The sequence below is a fragment of the Clytia hemisphaerica genome, unplaced genomic scaffold, assembly GCF_902728285.1.
Source record: "Clytia hemisphaerica strain Z4C2 unplaced genomic scaffold, Clytia hemisphaerica genome assembly, whole genome shotgun sequence".
Lineage (NCBI taxonomy): Eukaryota > Metazoa > Cnidaria > Hydrozoa > Leptothecata > Clytiidae > Clytia > Clytia hemisphaerica.
The window spans coordinates 1,357,134-1,380,064 of NW_027103734.1; the positions used below are offsets into that span (position 1 = coordinate 1,357,134).

The following is a 22,931-nucleotide window of genomic DNA, read 5'->3' on the forward strand; positions in this document are numbered from 1 at the left end:
GGTACTGAAATCACCTATACTAGCAATTATCTCTAATCCTAATTTTTTGAGAGCTTTCCAAAAATATACAACAGGTCTCCGTTTTCTCGAGCAAAAATTTTCATTAATTTTTAACCCTATGATTTTTGCCTGAGATCGTCATATTTGTCCGAAAATCACACCAAAGTGTCCGAAAAAAAATTGGAAACATAGTAACTTCGATTCCCCTACCCCTTAGCTTTCCAAAAATGTATAACAAGTGCTTCTAACAAAACAGTCGAGCGATTTTACAAAATGCCCTCTACTATGAGTCAATTCCGAGAAAAGCTGGTAACAGACTACGGACGGACGAGCAAACCGCGGTGAATTTAAAGGACCTACCACCCATCGGGGTATGTCCAATAAAATTTCACTCAGAATACTCCCTGTGGTAAAGTCTATCATTAGTGAAAATTTCATGTAGTTTAATTAACTAGTTCTTGAAGTATTTAATTTTCTTGTTTTATGACGTCGTGTTTATATCCTGAAGAAAAACCTGATCAAAAGAACAAAAAAATATACATTAGGGAATTTCCAGAGGGGGACGCCGAGCCACACACCAGGGGGGATTTTCCAGCTATTATCGTCAGATTGCACCGTTATCGAAAAAAGTTCGATATGATAACATATGTTTTTCTTCTGGAAAACACAGACAAAAGAAACGTTTATCAACGTATTTCAAATCATTGCAATTTTTTACCACAGGTTGAATTATACTAGTCTAACAGGGTCCCCCAGCGGTTTGCGTGAATGGGCATTTTTGGTTATCTGATATTCCGATGGCGGATTGGCGGCTGCCCACGCTAAAGCTCTAAAGGAGCCGGCCAATTTGCCATCAGAGAGGAATGATGGTCAAACTTTGATGTACTGCATCCCCAGTTAACCTATAAATATTTCGGCTGGGCAATCCACAAAAACGAGGACTGGGTTACAATACCTCCCGCTGCAAAATTCTTGACGCAGTCTCGCAAATTTCCGTAATGTAAACCTTCCAGATGTTGAAAATTTTCCCGACCTTCAGAGCTTTAGCAAATCGGATGAAAATTTCAACATCTGGGTGCCAGATAACATTTTCGGTTGCGTGAATGCGTGAAAATTGAAAAAAAATGCGTGAAATGAAAAAAACTTACATGAACGTGAAAATCCACTTTTTGATTGCATGAATCTGAGCATTTTCGAAAAAGAGAGTGATTGCGTGAATTGAGGGTCCAAGGGGAGGGGTTCTCCTAAGAAGTCAAGGAATTTCAGTTTCATGTGGTTTGAAGGCGTTGAGAGGGAGTGGGAGAGGGTCTGAATCGCAGACCTCTATAGATATACTTCCCGTGTAAGTATATGGGTCAAAAAGGCGTATAAAATAAAGATGGGCAAGGTAAATTAAAGCCAAACATCAAGTTTTTTTTTCAAAGGTAATAATTTTTATGGAATATTTAGAAGATTAAACAACATACAAATATAACTCAGGAAAGAAGTTAACATATTTAAATTGTATAAAAAACGACAAACAAAAATTGCTATTAAATAAAAAAATTTGTATTTGTGATGTTCTTGTGACTTTTTTTGATAGCATGAGACGGGGTATTCACCGTTTAGTTCGATGGGATCGGCTTGTACATAGATTGCTGAAATGTAAAAAAAATTCAATAAATATCAAACGTGATATAATGGTATCTTTAGGAAAAGGGCATCAATATGCGAAATCCTAAGCATTTCTTGCCAATATCTCCGATAAAATGGTTTGAAATGTTTCGCAAAGTTTGGTTCAATGTAGGAATATAAAATTATTCTGTAGAAGATCAGCTGTAAGAATATGATACTTACATATGTTCCACAGTCAACTTCATAAAATCGAAGATCATCAATAGCATGATCAGAATATCGAGTCAATGCTTGTCCTTCAAAGGTGAGCTGAAAAATGAAAAATTTTCAAAATCATTTAAAGCCGAAGACGCTGCTAATAATTTGATGAAAACATCAAGCTCAATCCCTTAGAAAGCATACACTGAGATAACACGGGGCTAATCCTAGCTATAATTATCGATATTTGAATTGGAGAATTATCAAAAGTCAAAACATACATAGAAAGCTTTTTCCAAACCCTGATCTACTTATATTCAATACAAGCATAAAATGATGAACGGAGAAAAAATTACCGTAAATGGCGCAGAAGCTGTAGTATTGTACAACGCAAATTTCCAGCTTTGATCGACAAGGTTATGGTTCAATATTACATTATTATTTTCAGTCACTTTAAGGAAGCCCATGGTACCACCAAGGTTGTCAGCTGCTGCATCATCCGCCCATGAAAAATAGTAAAATCCAATGCATTGATATTTCACTGGAATATTACTCATGGAAAAGCTTTCAGTTTTGTCTTCGTCTCTACTCTTACCATCGTCATAATACGGTTCATTATTTTCGTTGTTTCTCAATGAACTTTCAAAGAATGCATAATGAGTACCTGAAAGAGAGGAAAAATTAGAAATCATGCAAGAACATTTTCGTTTTCGCAAAAGAAAAACTTTTTGTAATGTAAGTGATGTCTCTAAGATGAAAACTTACCTTGCTGAGGTACTGTAGGACCAGTACCGTCAGTCTTAGTTTCATCAGTATCAAGCAGCCAACGTCGCGGTCCGCCATTCAGAGTTTCATACATTGTAAAATTACTACAGTAACCGTCATCGAAAGTGCAATCTTCTGGCGCTGAAAGAAACATGATAAATCCATTTTAATCAAATTGAAAATACAATGGAAGTAGAGTGTTTTTTTGTTTTGGTTTGCTTTTCAATAATCTTTCTTTATTGCACAGTAAAAAATCAGCAGATTTCTTGATACAGTGTGTTCCACAAAAAAGGATACTCAAAAAAGTAAAATCGAATTATGAAAAAGGTAAATCAACTTAAACTTTAGATTAGCTTTAAGCACACCAAGTTGGAGATTAAAAAAAGTCGAGATAGAAAACTTTCAAAGCAAAAAGCTAATTAAAATCAATGTCTCCTCAATGAAAAGCTGTTTGAATATTATTCTTTCAGCAATGGAAAGAATATGAATATTTCTTTCTGTTACATATAAAATTAACTTTCTTGGATATTTCTACCTTTTGCAAATTAACGTTAGTCGAGTTAGCTTATTTTGGAATAACTCATTCCATCTTCAATGTTAAAAAGTTGCACCCTTGTGTAACACTTGATATCTCTGGAGTAAAACCTTCTGAAGTAGATCTTAATCACAGAGAGCTGAACAGCTATGCTTTCAGCTATACTGAAAATTATAATTACAAGTTCAGTCAGTCTTTTCACAGAATTACCTTACTTTATCAGTATACTTTTTTGGGACACTGTAGATCTGATTAAAAACAAACAAAAAAGTGGAACATGAGGGAAACTTACTTCTGCAGAAATAATAACATTCAACAGTTTGATTTTCGTACATCGAAGTTGTGTTGTGAAGATCCACACATTCTTTTCCACCATTCTCTATACCCGTACAATTACGTGTTCTCATCGAAGTTCCATTTCCTCCACAAGCCACAGAACAATTTGACCAATCAGTCCAGTTAGTCCAATTACCATCTCTAACTACGCACTCTTGAGTGCAGTTGTCAGTTTCAGTTTGATTTAAGGCGAAGGTCTGAAAAAATATCGGACATTCGACATTCGCATTTGGACATTCTGATTGGAGACATGTCCTATTTCGAGTTCTATACCCGTCTGTACAGGGCACTGAGTTGTTACAATCACTCCAGCTACTCCAGTTACCCCATTTTGCATCCTCTAAAAGATGAAAGTAAAGAAAAGATTGGTGAGAGGGCTCCATACTATTAATGGGAATATTTTGGCTCTTTCAACAAATCGTACTGAAATTTCAAACTAAAAATCTCAGAATTTACATACTTCAGATATTCCCTACTCTCTAAAAAAGCTAACAAAACGATTCTTCTTCTCAACGAGATCTTATTAACGTCCCGTTATCCATTTAATATTTTATCGGTATAATGATATATCGATCTCATACCTCCACAAACTTCATAGGTTGAGATAAAGTAACAAAAGTTGTGAAAATATATATTACAGAACTTACGCTGGCAGCAAGGTAAACCACAAGAAACAGAGTCAGTATCGTTAAGCCCTAATCCGCCGTTCAATTTAAGACAAGCACCACCACCATTTTCGGGTGGAGGATTGGTGCATTCCCTTGAACGTGTTTTATTCTTGTCTTTTCCACAAGTACCATCACACACAGTCCATGCAGTCCATTCAGTCCAATTACCACTTTCTAAAATGAAATTGTTCGAAATATTTTGGAATTCCACAAGTATCATTTCAACAATATTTGAAAATTAAAATAGCAAAGAAAAAAAGGTAGATACTTACGAGGACATGGGTGAGTATTACATGTAACCCGTTTGGATTCATACAAAACACGGTCTCCGTTTTCATTTGTACATTTGTCTCCATCGTTGACAGGTGCTGAATCGTTGCAGAATCTTTCCATTGTCAAATAACCAGTATCACAACTCGCATCACAAGAACTGTTATACCAAATAGACCAATTTCCAGGAACTGAAATAGTGTGGAAATCAAATTCAAATATGAAATATGAAATGCGATAAAACATTCGATAAATTATTCGATGAATTATTCAATCGGCCCTTACCTGATATTCTGGTGGAAACGGCGCTCCGGAAGGGTGAAATCGTCGATCGAAAAAAAACAGTGTGTCCGAAAAAAATAGAACTAACAGATTTATTGATCTATCTTACTGAGTTTAGAATTATCGCAAATAAATCCAATACTCTTTTGAGCTTAATTATAGGTATGGGTGGAATAAGCAGGGGTTGGTACTCTGAGAGAAAATTCATAGTAAGTGATTTTAGACAAATAAGCACAAAAGAGTAAGTCAATCATCAATTCTGAGGGCAATTATTGAACAGATTTTAGTTTTATGTAGATTATGTTACGTTAAGTTTAGTTCGAAGTCAAATTGCGATGTCGTCAAAGTTTATGAAACTTTTTTCCATCCTCGACCCCAAGGCTTATCTGACCCCCTTACGCTATTGATGATGCTGATGGACGCGTTGACGGGGGATATAACCGATTCCTTCAATTTTGCAACACTGGCCTCTTTACGTCGCAGAATCGCTTATCGGCCCTGGCTCGAGGGTGACTTTTTTCAACTGTCGAAAAAAATGAACTCAAAAAATTGGCCATTCTTAGGGATAATCAATTGGCCATTCTTAGGGATAATCAGATACACGCTTTTTTTGATAAGAATATACTTTATTATACGAATATTCATGATGAAATTGGGCAAAAAGTTAGGAATACGCTAAGAATATCACCATCATGGAATTTTGCAACGGAACCATAGAAGGCCACATTTAGATTATTTTTTACTGTAAATTGCGAACTATCCCCCACAGGAAGACTCAAAACTTTTTTTAAATGCCACTTTTTGCTTCAGATATGTATTACATGTTAAATATAGGTTAAACTTGGATACTAATCTAAGAATACCGTAAGAATAGTTTAGGATGATTTTCCCCAAAAAGTTAAAAATATTCATGATGAAATGAAAAAACACCATTCTTATAAAAAAGGCGTGATATTTGACCTTCGCTATGGTCCTGGGTTGCGTTTTACATTTTGAAAGATATGCCGTTTCCACCAAAAATATAAATATCGGGTAAGGGCCGGTCGGATAATTCATCGAATATTTTATCGAATGGTTTATCGCATCGAATTTTTATTAATTTATCGCATCGAATTTTATGTCGAATGAATTATCGCTTAATCGAATTTTTTTTTCACATAAGGCAGCTACGGCGTTCCATAAAGTTCACCCCTGTTTTATTGTATTTCGGCCAGACTAGAAGGAAAATTCTGGTATGAAAATTCAAAACGATGAACAAAAGAGTATTTGATATAAATAACTTACTTGGACAGGAAGAGTCGTCACAAGGAACATTATACATGTAATCATAATATTGATTTATGACGTTTCTTTCAGTATCAGTGCAGTTCGTACCATTCCCAAGAGCTGAAGGATTATTACAATACCGAGTTCGATTCAAAACACCAGTTGTATCACTTATACCACACGATGTACAAATTGTAGTGTTGACCCATCCACTCCAGCTTCCATTGATGTGACATTCTGATACACAAGATTTCGTGAATATTTCAGTATCATTGTTTCCAGTACCGTCTATGTTTTCACACCAATTACCACCTCCTTGCGGAACAGGGTCGATACATTCTCTTGTAACAACTTTTGTTTGGTTTGAAGCACATGAACATTCAGTTTCGTTGACAACTTTCCATCCTCCGTGTACTACACAACGACAACGACAAAAATAAGAAAATATCAATATCGGAGATTTCTGGTACGCTAGAATCTATTCAAGACTATCGAAATTTCGGGACTTCCCGAAGAAATTAAGGGACGTAGAAATTAATAATTCTGAGAAGCTCAGATAATCTTGATTATTGACTTCACAATACATACTTTTCCAACCGAAATATTTAAAACATAAAGTACACAACAAATTGCGAATAAGTGCATTTTGTGAGACGAAATTTCGATCAACTTTACAATGTAAATGAGCAATCACTGTAAAGTATCGTTTTTTACATATTGGCAACATTGAGTTGAAAAAGACTTGGTTGATACACATTTCTTTCTATATGATTGAAACTATCTACAAAAGTGAGAAATCAAAGGAATCACAGTGGAACCTCCATTTAGCGGGAACCCTCGGGGAGTAAGCAAAGTGTCCGTTAATTGGAGGCGTCCGCTTTTTGGAGACTGTTTTAGTGGCGTTTGTTAAAACTGTCGAACGTGCTAACCGCACTGGCTCAACTTCAGTATCTTTGAAATCAGTCGTAGGCCCAATTGTAAACTTAATGGCTTAAGAAAAATTATAGCATTTTGGGTTTAGCCTCGTTTAGGCTAAAAACTCGTCCCCAGGCCCCAAAAATCAAAATTTTTAAAAAATGAAAGAAACACCCCCAGGGATTTGCCCAAGGATCAAGTGTGCAAAATTTCAGCCCAATCGGACCATTTTTGAAGTATCCAGCCTGCCCCAAAGTTTTAGCCTCGTTTTGGCTAAAAACTCGTCCCAAGTCCCCAAAAATTAAAATTTTGAAAAAATAAAAAAAACACCCCCAGGGATTTGGCCAAGGATCAAGTGTGCAAAATTTCAGCCAAATCGGACCATTTTTGAAGTCTCCAGCCTGCCCCAAAGTTTTAGCCTCGTTTTGGCGAAAAACTCGTCCCCAGGCCCCAAAAATTAAAATTTTGAAAAAATGAAAAAAACACCCCCAGGGATTTGCCCAAGGATCAAGTGTGCAAAATTTCAGCCCAATCGGACCATTTTTGAAGTCTCCAGCCTGCCCCAAAGTTTTAGCCTCGTTTTGGCGAAAAACTCGTCCCCAGGCCCAAAAAATTAAAATTTTGAAAAAATGAAAAAAACACCCCCAGGGATTTGCCCAAGGATCAAGTGTGCAAAATTTCAACCCAATCGGACCATTTTTGAAGTCTCCAGCCTGCCTCAAAGTTTTAGCCTCGTTTTGGCGAAAAACTCGTCCCCAGGCCCCAAAAATTAAAATTTTGAAAAAATGAAAAAACTACCCCCAGGGATTTGCCCAAGGATCAAGTGTGCAAAATTTCAACCAAATCGGACCATTTTTGAAGTCTCCAGCCTGCCCCAAAGTTTTAGCCTCGTTTTGGCGAAAAACTCGTCCCCAGGCCCCAAAAATTATAATTTTGAAAAAATGAAAAAAATACCCCCAGGGATTTGCCCAAGGATCAAGTGCGCAAAATTTCAGCCAAATCGGACCATTTTTGAAGTCTCCAGCCTGCCCCAAAGTTTTGGTGACAGACACACACACATACACACAGACACACACATACACAGACAGACATTCTCAGATTCTAGCTCAACTGAAGTTGAGAAAAGGGGGAATAGGTTGTGTCCGTTTATTAGACAGTGTCGGCTTTTTGGAGTGTCCGTTAATTACTTACATCTGCAAGAACTTCTTTCTTCATCCAGCCAATTCTCACAAGTTCTATTGACATATTGACGATCTCCAGGCGCATATCCGTCACAAAATACATGCGTTCCATCGCAGCTAGCATTGGTACAGACTCGTTCCCATGTCCAGTTACCCTTTCCACATTCTACTGAACATGATGTCGTGTTCATCACATCCACCCATGTCCCATTGGCTAAAAGAAAGCATAAATATGCATTTGAAGTCAAAATGATCATTGCGTGAGCTGCCTTCCCCCTAAGCTAAAAGGCTAAGTTTTTGTGACCACTCACAAAATCTAACTTTGCAAAGGTTTGAAAACAGCTTTGCATTTCTGGTGTGAGGTTTAGGTACGTTTTGCAAAACAGGGTATAGCAAAAAAGGGAGGGCTAAATTCATGGAAATAAAAGACAATGTCACTAAACTTTACAACCTAATGTCAATAAACTATCATAGCCTATAATTAAAGGTTGATAAAGGTTGATTTTATACGTTGATATTACGAAAAACAGACCTGTTAAAAGCCGTAGCTAGTAACTTACTTGGACAACAACTGGAGCATGTAAGATTTTCACTTTCATACAGTGTTTGATTCAAGCCAGTAGCATTAGCACATTTCAAGCCAAAGTCCTTAGGAGCAGGATTATTACACTCTCGGTACCTGAGCTTTGTTCCATTCCCGCATACCACACTACACGTTCCTTCAACCCAGCTGTTCCAGTTCCCATGAGCTAAAATTGAAAAACGTGCGAATCTATATTTTCCATAAAAAGATCAATTTTAGATTTTAGATTTCTGAATGTCAGCCTGTTGCCCTGTTTCCAAAAACATTATCAAAAACTGGGTTTAATGCGGTTTAAAGTAAGACTTTTGACAGCATGACACGGTACAAAGGACGATTCCTTCCCATATTTCATGCATAGATGAGGGATCAAACAACTTACTTGGACAGACAGGAAGTGTACAAGCAGTTTTTTCTGATTCAACTAAATCGTACACGTGAATTCCATTTTCAAGCGGCACGTCAAGTTTACAGAAGGATCCATTTTGTCTTGGTTGAGGGTTATCACAAATCCTTGATCGTACTTTGGTAGCCGTTCCACATGTAGCCGAACAAGCTTGGTATGGACCCCATGAGCCCCATCCACCATCACCTTAAAACATGAAAAAATCACATAAATCTAAAGCATAAACATATCGGCTCACAGTCTTAATTATAAACGCGTTGTAGACGAGAATTTACTGTACCACTCAACACCATTCGGGTCATCAATATTTGTACAAAGAGCTGAAACGCAAATCAGGCCGCATACAAAACTAGAAGAGGCTTAAGAAATTTTCAAGCGGGGGGGGACTTACGATCACATGGTTCCATGTTGCAATCCATTTTTTGAGCTTCTTTGATTCCAGAGCTTCCATCCAATAAGAGACAGACAGCACCTTGAGTATCGCAAACACGTTCTCGGCTGGTCGTCCCGTTATTACATGATACTGAACATTCTTGCCATGGGCTCCATGCGCTCCACGTACCGAAGGCTGAAAACAAACACATCGGTGTCACGTAGATAAATTTAATACCATAGTTTTGGACGCCACCCTTACTATGAAAAGGCCAAGGCGGGCGTAGAGGATTTGGATATAACATGGTGAGTAATATACTCGACACTGTGGTGTGCGTTGGCACTCATCCCTTTCAACGGTGGCGACAAGCCACTATACTCTTCAGCGTAGATTGAGTCTTATACGTTTTTATGGCATAGAACTAGCAGTGTCTGGACGGCGCTCTAATAGTTCTTAAGGACCCGTTCCCGATGGCTTTCGTATCATTATCAACCCTTCTTATAAAAGTTTTTCCTTCTTGATATTGACAGTATCGATATGGAATATTTCTAAAAATTAGTACCTTGACAAGCTTTGTCGTTGCAGGAACGTACTTCCGTAGGGTTTCCTGCACATGTTTTCCCTTCATTTCTTGGATAAGGGAAAGTGCAAGATCGTTTGCGTGTTTGTAGTCCATCACCACATGTTTCGGAGCATTTGCCCCAATCCTCCCAGGTTGACCAATATCCATCCACTTAAAAAAGAAATAAGAAGGTAATGTGAAGAAACACAAAGATTGCACTGAACAAAAAATGACAATGCGACAAGCCATGTGCCAAGTTTTGCTAAATTTACACCAGCTTTAAGTTTCAAAAATCTAGATGTTAGAGGTCAAAGATGTGATATGAGGACAGCTTTCCACACAACAGGGTTAAAGAAACAATAGTAGTACTATACCTGATTCAGGACATAGACCTTCTTTAACGACATAATTATCGATGGAAACATCTGACAAAAATGTTCCAAATGGTTTTTGAACTTTGAAAAGGATCTAAAGAGATATCATAACCATGTCATTTATCATCCGAAAAAAAGGTAGCAAATGCTAATGTAGCAAAAATCAATTTAGACCATGTTCAGACGTTACGGTTCCGTTCGGTTCCGTTCCGAAACAGTTCCGAAACAAGTGTGAACGTCCAAATTCAAAACATAAAAAAAGAAGACGTTACAAAGCAAAACAGATCGATTTCACTCCAATTTTTTCATCAGAACGGAACTGCTCCGTTTTCTTGCTCCGAAGCGTTCCAAAACCAATATGATCCGTAATGTGAAACACTCTCGATCCGTAACGAAAATTATACTGGAGCGAAACGGAACAGTAATGTGTGAACATGGTCTTAGGCATCAGGTAGGTAGTGTGACGTTTGATCGAGTTGTGAAATGTACACTTTGATGTCTGTTCTTGATTTTGGACGTTTTCTTCCCTGTGCGTCTAAAATGTGGAAAAATTCCACTTTTGTCGGTTATAAACTTGACATTTTCTTTCACGTGCGTTTAAAACCTGGAAAGCTTTTGGTTGTGAATTTGGACGTTTTCTTCCCTGTGCGTTTAAAATGTGGAAAACTTTCAATTTTGTCGTAAACTTGACATTTTCTTCCACGTGCGTTTAAAACGTGGAAATTTTTGCTGTGAATTGATGTGTTCAACAACACTCTACTCGGCGGGTGCGACGCCGGGTGACGGCTAGTTATGATCTATCTTTATTAAATGTGGGCGTTTCCTTTTTCAAGAAAGATTACCACGTTATTTAGAGAGACATACCCTGTAATCATTTCTGTTGTCAATATTAAAAAGGTCAATGTTGACTTTATGCCATTTTTTACTGGTTGGTGTTAGATCTTTTGAAGATTCCCAAATGACTTCCTGTTTGTAGCCTGCACCAAATTGCTGTTGGAAAAAATAAACAGTCAAGTTTCCCATGTGGTTCATGTCATTTGCATACATGTTGACATCGAACGAGATACATTGTTGTCCTGTAGGAGCGATCATACTTGGACCAGCAAGGACGCCGTTTTCGAATAAAGAGCTATCGAAGTATAAGAAACTACCACAGCCTGCAAAAAACAAGAAATCAATCAATTAATAATCTGCTGAAATGTTTCTTGTCACAATTTTCACCTTTGCAATGGCTTCATTTTGGTAAGACCTTTGAATAACAACGATGAAGAAGTTTCTCGCTTGTTTTTGAAAATATTCAGGTTAGGGGTGATTTCATACCTTGGACTATTTTCGAAATTAAAAAAATGATGTGGATTTTAAGAGAAACTGCCATATCCACAAAATTTGAAGCCCACAAATATCTAAAGTTACCAGTTGGGAATGTAGCATCAGCGTCAGCTCCAGTGTTAGGTGATGGTGTGCTTTTACCGACAACAAATTTCGTAGGTTCACTGTGGAATTTGGTGATACACATATTATCTTCGAAATCACAGTAAAATTGATATTCGGACGGATCTACAAAAAAAGGTCCATTAAATTATTTCTATCCATTTCTCTTTGAAAAATGAGTTGAAAGAACGTAAAATAAGTCAAAACTTATTTTACATATCATCAAAATAAAAATAGTAGTAGCAATCAGTTTATCAACCTTCGCGGTCATTTATTCTTACCATTAGGGGCCATCCATGTACGTACACAGTGAAGGGGGGTTGAGGGGGGTTATCAAAAGCGTACATCTATTGTTTAAATGACATCATTTCTATTGTTCTCTGCGTACAAGGGGGGGGGGTATCAAATTTTTGGAACATTTTTGCGTACGTACTATATGGACGGCCCCTAACCTGTAAAAGGAGATCTTTGCACAATAAAACACAGGAGTAGGAACGAAATGGCCTTCAGAACCTGTTTCAAGATGAGTTAAAGAAATCATACCAGGGCACTTGTATGTTCGACATCCAGAGCTGCATTCTCTTGTTTCCTTGGTCACACTGCAGATACCTGTACACTGTCTTGTTCGTGTCATTTCACCGAAGCCACATGTCTTTGTGCAAGGCGACCATGGCCCCCAACTTTCAAAAGTATCAAGTGGTTCTATAAAGATAAAGCAATATTTTAGAATATTCAAAAGATTTTGTGAAAGTACTAATGTACAATTAGATGGTCCAACTAAAAGCTCTAGGCTTTAACTCAGTCACAGGTGACCACATGATAAATTCGAAAATCGAATTCATACACAATTTTGAATTTTTCCTGGCACTTATGTTATTTATTTTTGAGAATATTGTCCATTGATTTCATTGCTTTATGATAACGTGATATCTTACCACATGGTTGAGTATTGCATGGCACATCTTTCATTTCCACCATACCCATTGAACCGTTCTCCATTTGACAATGAGCACCATTGATGGAAGGAGAAGGGAAGTTACATTCGCGTTTCACAGTTTGCATACCAGCGTCACATTCTTTACTGCAATTAGTGTGGATATTCCACGCGCCCCATCCTCCGTCCACTACATTATCTTTAATGGAAAAACAACAAAACGATGAGTCATTGTCGAAGCTGGATTAAGCCGAAATTAGAGATACAAAGCGTATTCCACTTAAAGAAAAGATTGACTATAGTAATACTTTATTTTCAAATAAACCGTCTACCTGGGCAAGCAACATAACAATCACTTTCAACCGTTTCATCCATTCCCCTCATGGATCCATCCACTTTCAAACATTGAGCACCTCCAGCTGGAGCAGGGTCGGAGCAAGACCGACTTTTGTTTTGTTTACCCCAACCACATGCGACACCTTGGAATTGGCAGGTGGTGAAACCAGACCATTGAGCCCATTGGCCGTCTCCTTAAAGATGAATGTGATAATAAAGCTACAATACCTATTGGAAGGATATCTAGCAGAGACTATTTTTCTTATAAATATTATCGCCGCCTTTTTGTTACCACAAATCGGTCAATAATTTTTCAACACATGTAAGAATACACTTACCACTTGAAGGGATAGCGCTACTCATAGGTGCTGATACAGAAGAGGACGGTGAGGGAGCGATTGCTGACGAAGTGGCATGTTGCTCAACTGTTGAAGACAACGGTGGTGCAGCTTGACTCGAGGACTCAACCACAGGAGCTTGACTCGAGGATTGGACAGCTGGAGCTTGGCTTGAGGATTGGATAACAGGAGCTTGGCTCGAGGATTGGACAACTGGAGCTTGGCTTGAGGATTGGACAACAGGAGCTTGGCTCGAGGATTGGACCACAGGAGCTTGGCTTGAGGACTCAACAACGGGAGGTTGACTCGAGGATTGGACAACGGGAGTGGATGATTGGACAGCTGCCTGAGATGTAGATACAGGTTGAGTAGTGGAGCTGGATGGTACAACTACTGTTGACGAGTGCCCTGTAAAAAAACATTTGCTTTATAAGAGGGGAAGGGAGATAAATTTATGTTTTCTAAGTTCATGTAAAAATAATCCCCTTTTGTAGGTTGTAAGTAAACCGGAAGACACCCCTGTCTCAATGTCCTGTCGGAACTTTTTTCCTATGTGGGGTTAATAATTTCTATCAAAATACCAATAGGGTTGAAAAACTGGTTTAAGTGCAGAATTCAAGAGTACCTTAATGGTATTAAATTTCGCGTGTTGTGTTTTGCGTGTATTAAATTTCGCGATTGCCAGTTTCTGAGATTTTTCGCGCGTATTAAATTTCGCGATTCACTTAATTTGATATCTTTAAATAGAAGGGTTAAAACAAGAAAAAGACTAATTTTACTTGAAGCACAAAATATTAGGTGCAAAAATAGTATCAAAATTGGAACAAAATATCCTTGGTCACTTAAAAAAATTCATTCTTTCTTCTTTTTTCAAAATTTAGCAATTTTCGGCCTATTTTTGAAATTTTTTCGCGTGTATTTAATTTCGCGATTTCGTATTTCTGAACAATTTAAACGGTATTAAATTTCGCGAAATTTGACCTAAAAAATCGCGAAATTAAGTACCCGCGAAATTTTGTAAGACACGAATTTTAATACCATTAAGGTAATTTCCAAGTGGAGTTGAAATTTTAGAGTGCTCCACTTGAAACGATTTTTGACAAACTTTTCCAGTGGGGCGGAGGCTCTATGACACTGGAGTACGCTACTGTTTCTTTCAATTAAAGTATTATAATTAATCAATTAATTATAATTATAATTAAAGCTATCATACCTGGACATGCGCCCAAGGACGCTTTCACATTATCAAGAGCAACAATTGATGTTGGACCATCACCAACTATCACTTGGAATGAAATCTAAATAAACAAGTATGACCATCGACATTTATAAATAGTGGGAGAAATATGACTTATTTTACTTATTTTTTACCACTACAAGCTTATAAATACTTATACCTGAAAATGTCGTAAAGAACAGCCAAGCCTCGGCCGAAGTTTACCAGTTCTTATGACCAAAGGTGTATAAATAGAAAAAAAGGTTGATCGTCTTACCCTGTAAAAGTTTTTACCAGATACCAACGGAATCGTCATTGATTTAGGAATCCAATTGTCTCCTTGATTGCCAGTAGCCACCAGAACTTCTTTTCGATCACCATCACTGAGGTTTAGTGGATCAATCTGTGGTTTAGGCGATGGTGGTAAAGCATTGCTTGATATTGGGTGTTCCCGAATCACATCTGCAAATATAGGATAAACAATAAAACCATAGACATACATACACTTTATAGATATTTTAGCTCGTACCTCGTAAGTTTTAAAACAGAGAAAGTAAACCTTCTTCGTGTGATATATAACTCTTGATCTATGAAAATTTGCGCTAATTTTACAGTATTTGAAAAAGCCGCGCTTTCTGTTTTTTTCTTTCAAATTGTATTTATTTCCAAGAAAATACTTCAAGCAACTGATGAAAGGATTAGAAACCACTACAAATAACTGAAATATTGAAGAAAGTTCAAATAGTACCTAGGGATTTTCTGGATCCTGAAATCCTAAGGTCTTATGTCTACCATTGAATGTGAGATTTAAAACTCTTCCCTTCTAGACTTAGTTAGAGCACTTTCAACTCGTCTGGTGTTACAAAACTTCGTTGGGAATTTCCTTTTTTGTCTCAAATATTATGAAAAGAATCGTAGTTCGACTTACACAAACTTCCCATGGTGGCACCGTTCATGTTGTAGAGGAAGCTTACACAAACATTAGTGTCAGTTGTTGGATCCATTGAAGTTGATCTACTCGAATAACAATGTTGTGTGTTGAGTAAACCGTTAGCTACAAGATAGAATTTGTCACCAGAAGAACCTAAAACGAGAGGATAAAAGAAGTTGTGATTATGGAAAGACGGTCAAAATGTATACAAGCATACGGAACATAATATTTCCCAAATTACAAAGCAACAAGAATAATACACAATTTACATATAGCCATACACGTTTTTTTATAAGAACGTCCAAAGTTTTTAAAGCCTTCGGATGTTCTTAACTTTTGTAGTGTTAAGCCTAAAAATGTTCTTAATATGTTCTTATTTCCACCATTTTGTGAGCATTTTTGTCCATATTCCTAAGAAATGCGGTGTTTTAGAGTCCACGAAGCCTTAAAATGTTCTTAACTCGTTATTAACATTTCGGCCATCGAAGCCTTAAATTCTTATATAGTTTGTTCTTAAATAAAAAAAAAACGTGTATGCACATTTTGAAACTCAATGTGGAATTTCGTATCGTGTTAATCATCTACTTTTGTTTTTTTTTCACCTTTTTCTAACTTCGTCATGTGTTCCTGTATTATTGACATGAAGCCAAAAGCTGCCAAAAGCTTGCCAATCTTTCCAGTAGGCGTGTGCCTCTGGCTCGATATTTTAGTTTTGAAAACAAACTTTTAATAAGGTCAAGAGATATAAGCTCTTTTTTAGATTCTTAAAAAGATCTTTAAAACAAAACTTACTTATAGTTGTAGGATCAGCACCATTCTGTGGTCCTGTGTTTGGACTTGTAGGCATAGATCGGGTCTGCCACACATTACTATCTGGTTCCAACCAATGACCACCAAATAAGGAGCAGAATTTATCGCCAGTGTCTTTAAACCTACACATGTCAATGTCTCCACCTTTAAACAAAAATTCGAAAGTCAAAAAAAAAAAAAAAAATGAAGATTCAAAGCGAGTTCAAACCTGCAAGAATGGAAATCTTAACATCATTAGCATTCGTGTTCTGTTGGCGGAAATTTTTTTTTCGCGCGTCAGACAAGTCTGTGCTTGTAGACAAGGAGATAGGAGCAGAAGACATTGAACAGATTTTAAAATTTGCCAGAGATCAGATCACACTCCACAAGCTCCATGTATAAAAGTTTCATGCGGGTTGAGAAAACACACAGCATTGGGAGTAGTAGGAGTTCATTTATATTGCACTCTTTTATTTAGAGAACAGGTCGACAAAAACAAAACTCAACTAACCTTCGATAGTTTGCAAGTTGTATACCAAACATGCCAGCACCAAAACAGAAAACGATTTCATGTTGACCAATTGAAAACAAATCAAGCCAGTAATAACATCAAGAAAAAATAAGGAGAAAACGCGCAAGGGAAAATTATCACTAAAGTATCTTCTCTAAACCCTAGGCCTGTTATTCGATATTTTTGACAAGGCCTTTTTTCAAATCAAACTGGTTTCGAAAAATTCTATCGCGAATACCTTCGTACAGAATGACTCATTTGTTTCTGTACTATTATGAAAATAATTCAGGGGGTAAGAGGTTGGACTTTATTACTCATTAAACTTATTGACTGATTTACAAAATTGATTACTTTTATCAATCAGGGGGTAAGATAGTTAACATATTGTCTAAAAAGAGCTAGAAAAAAGAATGGGGGTTAAATAATGCACAGGCTTAATTAAGGCTATTGTTGAATAGTAATTTGCCATAAGAAAAAGAGGATAAAAAATCAATAAAAAGCTATACATGAACTCAATCCATTAAATCATCTTATCTTGGTAATATGTTGACAATAGCTTTAATTAGTCGTTAAGAATTTTGTTGTTATAGCAATAAGAGAGGGAATATTACCTGCCCACTTCGCCTATTTTGTTTGCCCTTAGGAGGCAATTCATTGCCTTCTAAAAATAATGATGAAAAGAAAAAAAACGGACAGTATTTTCTATGGAAATTTTGATGATACACGTTTTTTTTATAAAAGCATCCAAAATATTTGAAGCCTCGGGATGTTCTTAATTTTTTTAAGTTTTAAGCCTAAAAATGTTCTTAACATGTTCTTATTTTCGCCATTTTTTGAGTATTTTTGTTCATTTACTTAATATTTTCCTAACTTGTTCTTAACATTTTGGCCTTAAAAGCCTTACGTTCTTATATAGTTTGTTCTAATAAAAAAACGTGCACACAAGATGATAAGTCATGTTGAAAATATTTCTTACTAAGTTCTCAAGCATGAAGGATTCAACGGTTTGTACCCAGCTGTTTGTACCAGAGAAACCCAAATATTATGTTTCCTCTCAGTCTTGTCGTCCGATATGTGACTGGGAGTAAAAATTGTTCGAAAATAAGGTTAACCTAGAATAAATCAGAACAAGAATAATTACATTAACGGAACGAAAAAGAGAAAATATCACAATTCTGAGATAACCCACAGCCAAGAAGTATACAAATTTAATGGCTAATTTAAATAAGCATTTGAAAGAACATGATTCATGGTTTACATTTTGGCCGAAACAAAAATAGTTCTTGGATTCCTAAAATCAATAAAATAGGTTTTAATCTTGTAAAAAATAATACGAGGCTGAAATTTCCTCTTTCTTATGGGTCCTCTAGTCCATTCGCTTTCAGTGTTTGTTTAAATTTTGTTCTACTTACCATTTTTCAACATGTGTCAAATGTAACATTTATTACACAGAGCAAATACTTTAATGAGATAATGCCGGGAGGGGGGGGGCTCGAGCCAAAAGGGTCCCTTTTCACACTATCCCTCAAAGGGGCACAAAACCATTAAAAAATAAGTTGAGTCTTTGTAAGGGTTCCAAAATTACGAAAATCAAACATCGACTCCGTCAAAGGGGTCATGAATTCTTGAAATTTGGACTAAAATTTGAAAATTTTGGGGAAATATGTCAAAGAATTTAGTAAAATTTTTTAAATTTGGTCTAAATAAATTTTAATTAAATTAGTTTAAATTAAGTGTCGATTTTCAAACAGACATACCCGTCATCTTGCAAACATAAACTTTCGCGAACCGTTGGATAAAAATGAGAATTTTCGATTAAAAATTGCCTTAAAAGTGGGAGATCCATAAATCCGCTAAAGACGGTTGTGCTACTACTATAAAATAGCACTGAAGGATAATAATATGCCGAAAATTTGATATTTATTAAGATTTCGAGGTTATATAGATTTTCATCTTCTTCGAGGATTTTTCGCGAGCATAAACTTTCGCGAAATGCCCTGATAAGAATTTTCAAAGACATTTGCTTTCGCGAAAAAGGCCAAAATTCGCGAAAATCGCGAAAGTTTCTGTTCGCGAAAATTTGTACGCATAAAGTCCCAATGGACTTAGGAAAGGTCTTATCGTGAAATATTTTTGAACAAAACTAAAAAAATTGTCAGATAATTACTTTTGAAATGTTAACTGGTATGGGATCAAAGAAGCGCTAATACTGTAATGCGTAGTTCAACAACCAGTATGTATAATTTGGCAGTGGAAAGACACGAAATCATGAAAATATTGTTTCCTGATAATAATAGGGGGAAATTTGTAAAATCGCTCGATTTTTTAGTCAAAGCACTGTTTTGTCCAGTTTTTGCGCTTTTTGAACCTCAATATGACGTCATATTTGTCCGAAAAAGAAATTGGCACCCAAGATATTTTGATTCCCCCACCCCATAGCTTTCTAAAAATGTACAACAAGTGCTTTGACTTTGACGAGTTTTTAAAAACGAACACATTTTTGATTTAACACAAGGTTAATTTATAGGACCCCATTGAAGGTAGGTCCGAACAACTTGTTTGAAAAATACCCCAAGGATAATTTTCCTCGGGGAAAAGTGACAAATATTTCCCGATAAGGAAAAAAAAGAGGAGGAAATGGTGATTTTCAAAAAGATAAAAATTTAGGGATAAAAAGATTGGCGAAATAGTTAGCATCTAAACTTTCTTAGTTTTGGGTTAGCCGCTGCCAGACAAAAAAGCTTATGAATTATAAAAGATCATGCGACTACTGAACTATTTTCAGACAAAGACAGTCGAAGTAGACACACTTCCGAACTGGTTACATTTCATCTGGATTCAAACTGTTTGGTTGTCGGACTAAAAAGTGTTTGTAAAAGGGGAAACAGAGAACCTAAAATTCAACTGTCGAGAATAAAAGTCAAACAAAATTTTTTATGGAATAAAAAACATACAAATATAACTCAGGAAAGAAGTTAACATATTTAAATTGTATAAAAAACGACAAACAAAAATTGCTATTAAAGTCACTAAAAAATAAAATCCAGACTTTGTTTCGAAATTCTAATTCATTCAGAATATGAATCTACTTTTAAGGAGAGAGTTTGGAAAGTTTTGGCTTGAAATAAGTTTTTTTTCCAAAATACTTGGTTTCACACAAAAACACAAATTAAATTTGAGCCAAATTGGACTATTTTTTGGGAAAAAATTAAAACCTTAATTATCAAACGCTTTTTCTGAGCACTGATTGGATCATTTAGGTGAATTACATCATGATTTTAAGTCTCAACCAATCTGATCGATTTGATTGTTAAGGGAACTTTTGGATTGGTATTAAATAGGTAAATACGGTACGGCGAGAGAGGTACCTCTCCGGCTTTTAGCTGCGTTATCGGATGTTAGTCGATTCAATATGACATGTGATGTAAACTAGTCTACACAATAGACAGCTTCAGAGTAGAAGTTTTGGAAACAAAAGAGGATATAGCGTAGCCTAGACGTAAACCAGGCTCAATTGTTAAAAGTCATTCTGAAAAAAATCAAGCTCGAATAAGAATATAAAAAACAAGACGACTTAAAGTCGAAAATTTCGCATAATATTAGAACATCAACGACGAAAACGTGAAACGTGACTCCGGCAGCATTATGGATTTTGAATGAAGCGTTACACAAAATATACACATTGTATTGTACACACAGGTCGTACCCTGTTTTCTTATGAAAAATCTCAATCCATTAAAAACAAAAAGATTCTTTAAAAAATGCGACTAAAAATTCCTTTTTATAAGCGTAAGATCTTTATATTCAGAATAAATCAGAGAACTGCAATATACAATTTTATAAATTTTAAAGTTTTTTGAAAATGAAGAAGAAAAAATGACACTTGTGATTTCACTTGCGCAAAGTTTATATCAACTTCTTTCTATAAACAGTAGGATTTTTCTAAAATTGAGAAAACGGCTACATTAGTCAGAAAAATCTGTTGTATCTTTCTGATATGAATGATGGTGCACCACCATCAAAATCATTGGGCTTTTCCAGAACAAATTTGAATATTGCAGAATATTGTGGAGGGGGAGGGAGTTTGAGGTTATGAAATTTTTTGGAAATTTACCCTGTGACTTTTGACCCACAAACAGCAGGTCTAACCTTCAGACAAGCATCAGTTGACCCCATGGACAATCAAGAGGCCATTAAATAAAGGCAAAAATCAGTTTAGTAGTTGAGCTCCAGCTTCTGAACTAGAAAATGGCAGGGTAAAAACTAGCCAACTTTAAAGAAATAATACTCTTTGAGATTTTCCAAAATCTCAACGCAATAATCCATATTGGGGGGTTTACGATTTATTGCCTCCTTTGAAAATTCTTTTATTGTTTTTATCGTTTTAATAGACCCTTTTAATTAGCCTTTTATTCTAGAATCAACTTTTTGTATGATACATTTTTCAACCTAGAAATTTCATTTTCAACCTGATGATGAGCAGTTAAGACTCGAAAAGCTTTGTTTGAATAAAATCAAATTTTTGTATTGTTTATTTATTTTGAATCTTGGAGAAAGTGAAAATAATCCATATAAAAATATATTAAGAAAAGCTTAAGGATACAGACTTCGGTCAAGATAGAATATGGGGATTTATTTACCACCACCTGTCACTCAATTCCCACCAGATACAAATTGACAAATACACTCTTCTCGAGATGCATAAATTTATTGCTGTAATCGTTTTCAAACAGATTTCAATTGTAATGAAATTATACATTTAAACCAGCTTAAATTCCCAAAAGGCAGTGAAGTCAAGTTTAAAAATATTTTGTATTAGGAAAAGCGACGGCTAGCTTACCTTTGTTGTTATTTCTCTTTTCAGAATACCACTTCACATCAAAGTTAAACCATATACTGTCAGCACGCAATTTCTCTTCATTTGACATTTAACAAAATGATAACGAAGCGTTACTCCCTTGAGACCCGACAACAGATTCAGTGCAGCCATCCGAAAATTGTTGCAGTGATTAAGAGCCAATAATTGTGCAAGCAAAACACGTAATATTTATTATGATTTAATTTTTCTGGCAAGGTATATTTATTAAAAGTAAATTCTTTTCAGCAAATGTAACTAGGACTTTAACTTTTTATAATGAGTTTTTTAGTATATCGATTCTCTGTCTACGTTTTCTTTCTTGGAGGGCGTGGTAAAAACACGTTTAATGTGGATTTAATTCCCTCTATAACCGTAACCCAATTTCGCAATTTCGTCAATTTTATTTTTAAAGTCTCAAAAATCGCAAAGTTTCCCAGGTATTGGGCCGGTAATTCAGGTCTTGGGCTGTAAAATAATCAGGGCTTGGGCCACTAAATCAGGGCTTGGGCCACTTACGGAAAAAAATTTGCAGCGGGAACTAGGTTTTGCTGGAAGACGGGCTGGCCCGCTCGATGTTTGGTAATCAGAAATTTGGAGGGCAAAACCGTAGAAACTAATCAGAAAATTTGGCAATTTAGCTATTTTTCGTAACTCATTGGCGACTGAAATAAATTTTTTTCTGTTCGCATACCCGTACAATCTATTTGCCACCATTAATGGGCACTGATCTGTTTTGTCTCGGTAAAATGGAGCCAATACTATAGTCAACTTTATCTATATCAAACTAACCCGATATTGAAGTCTTTAATGAATATAAAAAGATCACCCTCCAGTCCGATAAATCCAAGTCCGAGGCACAATAAAAGTCATAATATTTGAGAAAAAAGGAAATCCCCACGAAATTTTATAACCACACACGATCTGGAGCTGCCGGAACTTAGGTTGGAAGGGTGGAGTTTTAACGCTAGACTGAAGACCTTAGGATCTGAAGATCCAAAAGTTCAAGAATGATCTAATAGGGCTTTGAATCTAGCGTGGAAGTCTGTAAACCCCTCCCGAATTGAAAAATATTGAACAAATTTATCAATTAGCCCAAAAGCGACTTTAAATCGCTAAAAACGAGGAATTAACCCAAATTCTCAACATATTTTAACCGAGTTTGTAGAAATCACCTAACGAAAACTATAATGCAACTAAAAACGCTATTTGTGAATAGTTATAGACTGTTTAATTGCAAAATTGAAGATAACTACGGAAATGAA

The 22,931-nt window shown here is 36.1% G+C and overlaps 1 protein-coding gene across 1 annotated transcript; it reads right to left on the reverse strand.

Moving 5' to 3' along the window:
• Positions 1 to 1,392: 1,392 nt before the first annotated feature.
• On the reverse strand, positions 1,393 to 17,325 carry LOC136805085 (SCO-spondin-like). The gene is made up of 25 exons (XM_067061649.1): positions 16,812 to 17,325; positions 16,304 to 16,465; positions 15,509 to 15,664; positions 14,858 to 15,042; positions 14,578 to 14,662; positions 13,365 to 13,772; positions 13,023 to 13,220; positions 12,692 to 12,889; positions 12,300 to 12,458; positions 11,739 to 11,882; positions 11,190 to 11,482; positions 10,326 to 10,419; positions 9,952 to 10,122; positions 9,408 to 9,584; positions 8,993 to 9,202; positions 8,591 to 8,779; positions 8,041 to 8,244; positions 5,953 to 6,348; positions 4,389 to 4,577; positions 4,096 to 4,290; positions 3,405 to 3,788; positions 2,578 to 2,718; positions 2,169 to 2,476; positions 1,837 to 1,923; positions 1,393 to 1,637 (listed from the first exon to the last, which is right to left on the reverse strand). The coding sequence occupies exons 1-25, from the start codon at positions 16,870 to 16,872 to the stop codon at positions 1,605 to 1,607; spliced, it is 4,827 nt and encodes a 1,608-aa protein (XP_066917750.1). The 5' UTR covers positions 16,873 to 17,325; the 3' UTR covers positions 1,393 to 1,604.
• Positions 17,326 to 22,931: the final 5,606 nt, after the last annotated feature.